Consider the following 7742-nt stretch of genomic DNA (forward strand, 5'->3'; position numbering starts at 1 on the left):
GGTTCATGGCCCTGGGCTGGAGATCTCCTGCCTCACCCACACCCAGCCAGTAAAATCTGGCTGTGGAGTGGGGAAGGTTTTGGGGATCGTGTTGCTTCTGACTCCTGAGGACTGATGCAGATTTCCCTGCTGCCAAAGGCCATTGACTCACTAGACATTGGCCAGAGGGGGAAGATCTGGGCCAACATCATGAACCAGCTCCAGGGCAAACCAACTTTCTTGCTCCAGCTCTAAATCCACTCTTTCCTTCTTTCCCGGGAGATATTTGGGATATGGGGTCCCAAATTGCCCCATGAGGACAGTCCACACAGCTGGCTGAATTCTGGGCAACAAAGTCCTAGGGGGCTTAAGTGGACTTGTTTCATGGTAGAAGGGAAATCATTGTTCTTGGAAGCAGTCCTTAGTCCTGAAACCCCATTCAGGTGCCCCCTTTCTCCACCCACCTTTCCTTTACCCCCCCTATTTATATTCCCCCCATCCCCTTCCTCTCCAAGATCCCTCAGGGTAGGATGTGAGCTGACGCTTTCCAGGAGAAAGGGTCTTTGTGGGGTTCCCTTCCAGTAAGCCAAGCCCGCTCCTTCCCATGCAGAAACCAAAAGTTCTTTCGTTGGGTGGGTGGGGTTTCATGGGCCTGTTCTTGGGGAATTCAGAATATGCTGTGGAACTACTGGTGGCCTGGCCTCCCCCAGTGGGAATAAGCTCTTCCTCTGCCCCCAGCCCAGTGACACTCCCCCCCTCCCACCCCTAACTCCTCAAGAATCAGGTCACTTTTCAGCCCTTAGGCATGAAAGGCAAACTTCACGCCTTCCTTTGCCATTTCCACCACTGGCTGCAGGCCAGATGTGACCCACTGGCACTGGCAGGTATCCAGATGTGCCAGCTGGCAGGCCTTTCTGCTCAGGTCAGCCCTGGAGGCCCCATCTGAGCCTCTGAGTAAGCCTGCTCTCCCCGCCCTGCAAACACTGCCCATTTTCCTTGTCTTCCCCACCAGCGATGACGACATTGTGTTTGAGGACTTTGCTCGCCAGAGGCTGAAAGGCATGAAGGAGGACAAGGAGGAGGAGGAGGATGGCACTGGCTCTCCGCGGCTCAAAGACAGATAGACTGGGGGGCCCGCCCCGGGCAGCCCCAGGCCCGCCCTCCTGCTCTAGGCTGCTTGTTTGTCTCCTTCCTGTTCTGGTGCCCCCTCCCCTTTGCTCTTCCAGTTTCTACCAGGGGCCCAGTGGTCTTCCAGATCGTGGTGATGACCCTCTGGCCTCAGGATGGGCCTCGCATCACCACGCCAACAGGGCCACGTGCACCGCCGTAGCCCTCTCACTGCAGTCACCTCTCCGCCCTCACTCTTCCTGCTGACCCCCAAAAAGGCCACCATGGCTCTGGCCTTGGATCTGACTTGGGATGGGGAGCAGGGGGAAGATAGGGCACAGGGCTCGGAAGGGTGGGGATGAGGGGCCCAGACGTGGGAGAGAAGGTGCACAGTCCCAGGTGGTTCACACAGTCTGGCAGCTAAGAGATGAGCGCGTTGAAGGCCACCCACTTCGGGCTGGGAGGGCAGGCTGTGGAGAGATTCTTAATGCCTTTTTTGTAGTCCTGACCCACTAAACACCTCTCCCCTTCCACCACTGTCCCTGCCCCATGTCCCTCTGTGTCTGACAGTGACATTGGTGTAGACCCCAGACGTGGAGAAGAGCAACTGGACTGACTTTCTTACCAGCAGTTCCTAGTCTAAGGCAAGCTGTGTGAAGTAGCCCAAGTCTATTTCAGTATTGTCAGGATATAACCTCCTAGCTAACTTGTATTTTAGGTGTGTGTATCTTATCTATAAATATGCACAGAGAGAAAGAAAGGGAGGGGCTTTCAGAAAGTACCTCCCCACCCTGTCCTCCAGGCAGAGTGAGCAAAGCTCTGGAGGAGGTTTCCCGAAGGGTGGCTCTGAGAGATGAGTGCAGGAGGCAGGAAGGCGAGAATCTGCCCTGTTCCATTTCTTTGTGGACTTGTGATTGGCGATCCCATGGGAAGCAAGGCTGGAAGTCCAGAGCTGGCCAGGAACACCAGCATCCTCCAGCCTCCCCTTGCACTTCTTCAGGGCTGGGCTGAGAGGCAGTGCCTGAGGCCACCACACCCACAGGCAAAAGGGATCCTTCTCTGGAAGATGGCAGGGTCCATCGTGAAGCCCTCACCTAAAAGGGAGGGGGCTGCTGCATAGCAAGGAAACTTGTTTCCTTGAGGAGTTGACACCCCCCCCCCCCTAGCTCCCAGTGTCTTGGAGACCCAGCACCCATTGGCTGGCGTTTGTGTGATTGACACCTGAGGTATTTCCAGAGCAACAGGGCAGGCAGATGATGCAGTAGAATGTGTTCAAAGATCTCTGTTGTCTGGCCTTTACTGCTCATTTACTGTGTGGCCTTGGGCAAATTCCCTTACCTTTCTGGGCCTCAGTTCTTCACCTGGAAAACCAAGAGGTTTGGCCAGATGATCACATAGGCCCCTCCCAGCTCTGGTCTCCAAGGATTTGTGAACATTGAAGTTTCTGGTTCAGTGGGGGGAGCCAGAGCCACTGACTCTGTTCTGGCTGCTTCCAGAGGGGACTCATTAAACCCTGGAGGTGGCAGGACCATAAAGAGCTCCTACTACTTCCCCACCCTGGGCCTGGGAAGGGCCCTTCCTGGGCCTCTGGAGGGTTTCCTGATGTCAAAGTATGGCCATAGCTAGCATGAGCTGCTGGGCCCTGGGGCCTGAGTATTACAAAAGGACAGAGCCTTTGGGGGGTGGAGCGGTGCTTGTGATAGGGCCTCCAATAACTCACAACCCCTGTGGATGCAGACACCTGAGGTTTATCTTATACCCGAGCAAGTATATTGATTTATGGAGCAAGAGGCTCTCTGCTCAATTCCTGCTTCCTTCTATCTCTAGCCTGTACTTGCCTGAAGGGAGACAACAAAATTTTATCATACAAGTTGAATGTCAATACATTTCAGTCCAGTTCCTCCTGGGGTCGACTGGGCAACCATTTTCCATGGTGAGATTACCCAGTTGCCATGCTTGTCACTGCACTCTAGCCCTTCATTCTGAATCTCATGAAGACTCAACCCTAGGGATCCCTACCCAGATGAGAATCAAGTTAGCTCAGGACAGTACACCCCCATAGCCAGACGTGGGGGCCCAGCTGCAGGTACCCTGGGCATCCAGCCCTACTAGAGCTTGCTGGGCAGTGTGCACCTCACTGGGCAGCTGCAGAACTGATGAAATGCTGGAACAATGTACCACAAGCATATGGTCTCCAGTGTCTTCCTCTGTAACCTCGGGGGCTGGTATAAGACCCTTTAAGATTCGGGATCATCATTCCCCTACACACCACCTCCTCCAGCCCTAACCTGTGCACGCAAAAGACTTGCCACTGGTTTCTTGAGCTTCCACTTCAACATCTCGTTCACCCTTTTGGTTTTATCTCCCAGTGTTTACCTGAAATTTCTCCAGCTGCAGGAAACCTCATAGACCTATCTAGCCTTTTACTCTTTGAGTGCAGGACTGCAGAAAGGCAGTGGTCAAGTTCATTTGAATTTGGTTTAACCATCCTTGGCTGATAACTTAATTTCTCAGTGCTGAGCACTGGAGACACAGAGATGGGTCAGTCCCAGCCCCTGTCCTCAGGAAGCTCATGGTCAGGGAAAAGTAACCGGGCCATTTTATTCAGAGCTCCATGGCTGCTGCTAGTCCATTTAGTGCCTTGATGTGAGTTAGAAATGGTGCCCTCCAGGTGGGCTCAGTCCAAGTTAGAATGTACAGTTTTGTGAATGGTCACAGGCTGGAGTTTAGCCCACTTGCCCCTGGGCTGGTGCCCTCCTGCATAGCCATGTGCTGCCGCTCAGACCAGTGTTTCCTCTGGCCTCTTCCTGAAAGAAAGGCTCAGATCATCTCTCCAAGCTTCTGGTGGCTCCACTCCCCCTGCAGCGCCCAAACATGACTGAGTCCTTCTCTGCGGGGCCCCTCATCTGAGTCACGTGAGACCTTGGAGTGAAACTGGGGGTTAGGGATCCCCACTGGGCCCCAGACACCAACCCACAGAGTCAGTTCCTTCCGTGCACACATTTGGGGCCTGTGCAGACCATGTAGTGCCACACTGGGACTTCCCAGTGGGCCATGGGGGTGGCATATAGGTAGCAGTCTAGGCCAGAAGACCATGGCCCTGAGTGAAGACCCCCAGGCAGAGGGTCAGCTGGACTCCTCAGCATTCCAGCTATAAGAAGGGTCAGTCCCAGTGGAACTAAGGACTGGGTGGTTTGGCTCGACTCCACGGCCCCCTCAGCTCACTTGGGGTATTGCTTCAGCTGGGGGGTCGCTGACAAACTGTTTCCCACAGGGTGCAGTGAGAGGCACGCTGGCCTGGCAGTCCACAATACCTTTCAGTTCTGACCATCATTAGCCAGCTGAGTAGCCTTGAGCAAGGTGCTCAACCTCTTGGACTGGGGTTCCCTGACTATAAAATGAGACAGCAGTTCCTTCCCCACTTGACTCAAGGATTGTGAGGCCCAGATGGGTGGAAGTCAGTAGAGATGAAATTCAGCCCAGTACATTGCAAATGGCTGCAAGGGCCTTGGCCCTGCCACCACGGGGGAGTAGTCTGAGGTCTCACAGGAAGTTTGCTGTGGGCCGAGCCCTCCTCCAACTGGTCATCTCTTGCCCCCTTCTCACTTAGGCAGGTGTCAACAGAATAAGATGTAGTCAGGTCGGCTTTGGGACCCAGCTGAGGGGGAAACTGAGACACTATTCAGGAATGCCATCCCCACAGATAATGCCCCCAGCAGTCGGGATAGACAGACATGGGTATTGTCAGTAGTTGGGACTGGGGGCATCTTGGGCTCTCCCAGGCTTGGTGTCACCTACATCTTCCATCTCTCAGACCCACAGAGGCCAGAAAACCTTGACTCTGATCCCAGGTTAGAGAGACACTCCCCCTCCCCCAGGCCCTGAAGCAGTGCTCCATCAAAGAACCCAAGGGTGAAGTAGAATAGAAATTGCCTTCCCTTCAAAGTACAAGGCCCCCTCCAGGGTCAACTAGAGCTGACACTGTTTCTTGATGATACTTGGGAGGTATTTGGGCTCAGAGAAAACCCAGGCCTCGTCACTGAGGGCTGACCCCAGCTGACCTGTCCCCCAGTGGTTTCAGCAACCCACAAAGGCAGCTTCCTCCTGCCAGCGACTGGGGTCTGGACATTCTCTACCCCTCCCGGAGGAAGGCATTAGGCCCCAATCTTGAACTCTTTTAGGGTCTCATGGACATAGGCCTATACCTGTTCTGATGATTTTCTTTTTAAAGTCAACAAGGACCAAATCAGAGCCCCTCCACCCTTGTGCATAAGCCTGCATTGGGACTGCATCTTGGCCGGGCAGCTCCATCACTCTGTCCTCTCTCCAGGACTGAAATGGCCTGCCTGTTGGGGAAGGATTTCCCCCTCCGACACTCCCCTGCAGGGTCACTGCCCAGTGGCTTCAAAGAAAGGCCTGTTGAAGGGGGAGCATCCTCCCCCCATCACTCTCTCCCAACTCTTCACCCTGAAAGGGAAGTCAAAGCACAGGTCCCCCAGGACCCATGATCTGTAGACACTCTGACACAGTGGTTTTCAAACCAGGTTCTGTGGAACCCCTGGTGTTCCACAGAACTTTGTCAGGGGCTGCTAAAGTGGGAAGAGAGGGATGGAGGCATGGATAGGTCTCCATCCCTTACCCCATTCCCACTTCCACCAGAACAACTCTGTTTTCATCTGTCTTGCCTATTGAGGATTCACCTTCAAGCTTTATTTTGAAGAAAAAATCCTTCAAACCACCATTCTGAGGTTTGATCTTAGACCAGCAAGCACAGGTTCTATTCTTGCTTTTCATGGAATGGCTCTAGCATTCCAGTCGGAACTAGGGTCACAGACCCAGGCCCAAGCATTCGCTTATTCGCACACATGTACACACACATACACACACACATTTGATGATTTTGTAGCCCTCCACCCTGAAGCTGGAGCCTAGGTTTCATTTGGGCGGGGTCTGGTGCTCAGTGAGGATGGGTCTTGACACTGATATTCGCCCATGCAGCATGGGGAACTGTGGAGCAAAGAAACAGGCCCAGCCCTCACTCTAGGACTTGTGTCTGTACCCTAGTATGATACCTAGCTCCCCTGGCCCGGACACATGGGATGACAGAAGGAACAATGTGATGGGAGGAGAAACTAGAGTCAGGTTCCTCTACATATAGCCAGGTAGATGAAAGTCCAGATTTCATAAAATAAATATGGAGGCAGGACTTATAGCAAAAGTCACTCCTGTGAGGTCAGGATCTGTCCAGAGACTTTTTAGGCAGCAAGTTTCCCTTGAGCAATTTTAATTTAATAAATTTGTGGATAGTCAAGCATGTGGGCCACAGGAGGCTGCCTGAAGAGAAGCTGGTCCCCCACCTTCAGTCTCCCAAATTCTCTCCCTGCCAGCCTGTCCCTTTACCTAGGCCCTTCATCAGGGCTGAGGGTGGGCACTTTGGTGAGACCTGGACCAGCCCTTGGCATAGAATCCTGCCTTTCCCTCAGCCCAGGGTATTCTAGATAAAAATGTGAGACTTAGGGCACTGCAAGCCATGTGGTGCTCCACATCCAGTCCGAGTGTGCCCTTGGAACCCACTGATGTGTTTCTCCATGTGTGATGTGGGGCTAATGCCAGGCTCTGCCCATCTCACAGGAACTACTGCAAGGATCATGGGAGGTGTGGGTATGAGAGGTGGTATCACGTGAGAAGTGGGATCCTCACAAACTTTGGATGCGATCGCAGCCTGCGCTGCAGATCAGCAGAGCACTCGGGAACAAGTACGGGATGCCTGGTGTCACGGGAGCGCCTCTGCTCAGTGTTAGGCCCAGCCACAGACACTGCGGCGGGCTCCACCTGCTCAGTGGAAGCCAGTGCTCAGCCTGGTACAGTGACTGTGTGTGGGTCCTGGGCATGGGGAGTGACAGGTCACTGGGACAGGTCCCCAGGTCTGTGGCCCTTCTGTGAAGTGATTATTTTGTGGCACCCCCATTCCTGGGCCACCTGCCTGGTTTATTTGTTGTACCTGTGGCATTCCTTATTATGTTAGATAAATTATTACAGTTTATTCAACTCTACCAGGACAATGAACAAAAGAATCATAAATAGGAGACCATTAAAGGTCGTTTGTGACAGGTCTTGGCTGTGCTTTTATTTCTGTCTCATAAGCCCCTGGCAGGACAGAGGTAAATGCTGTCCCTGATGCTCTGGACTGGCGGGAAGGGCCTGCGACTGGGACAGGTGTTGTCTTCCCCTGGCTGTGGTCCCAGCTCCAGCCTGGTTCCTGTACCTCCTTCTGGAGACTGCTAGGAAGCTTTCTCCTCTCCCTCTGCCATGTGCTACCCTCTCATGGCCTTGGGGAAGTTGCTAAAACTCCGATCCTTCTCAGACACCACTGGATCCCATGACCCTTGGTGTGCTCCTGGGGGGGACCATCCCATCTTCTTTTTGGCACCACCAACCACTTCAGCTGGAGTCCTGCCCCAGCCCCAGCCCTGACTCTTGCTCAGTTCACACCCCCCGCTCTGCCTGGTCTTCCTGAAGTCACTTCAGTTTTCTACAACTTACCCTCTGCCCCTTCCAAAAGAACACATGGGAGAAATGAGGATATTAGGGGCGAGAGATTCAAGGTACTAAATGGTAACATACTGTATTAACACAAGAGGAAGATGCTGATGAAT

General features: G+C 53.4%; 1 protein-coding gene across 5 annotated transcripts in view; it reads left to right on the forward strand.

The window, feature by feature from the left end:
- The window catches only part of ARRB1 (arrestin beta 1), a 71330-nt gene extending 64130 nt beyond the window's left edge, over positions 1 to 7200 (forward strand). For 3 of the 5 annotated variants that reach the window (XM_081154282.1, XM_081154279.1, XM_081154280.1), the window contains exon 16: positions 992 to 7200. In XM_081154282.1, coding sequence (XP_081010408.1) covers positions 992 to 1103 — 112 coding nt within the window. In that variant the 3' untranslated portion in view covers positions 1104 to 7200. The remainder of the gene's footprint in view (positions 1 to 991) is intronic. The other 2 variants (XM_081154283.1, XM_081154281.1) reach the window with 1 other exon arrangement.
- Positions 7201 to 7742: the final 542 nt, after the last annotated feature.

Source organism: Miniopterus schreibersii, assembly GCF_964146895.1.
Source record: "Miniopterus schreibersii genome assembly, chromosome: 12".
Taxonomy (NCBI): domain Eukaryota; kingdom Metazoa; phylum Chordata; class Mammalia; order Chiroptera; family Miniopteridae; genus Miniopterus; species Miniopterus schreibersii.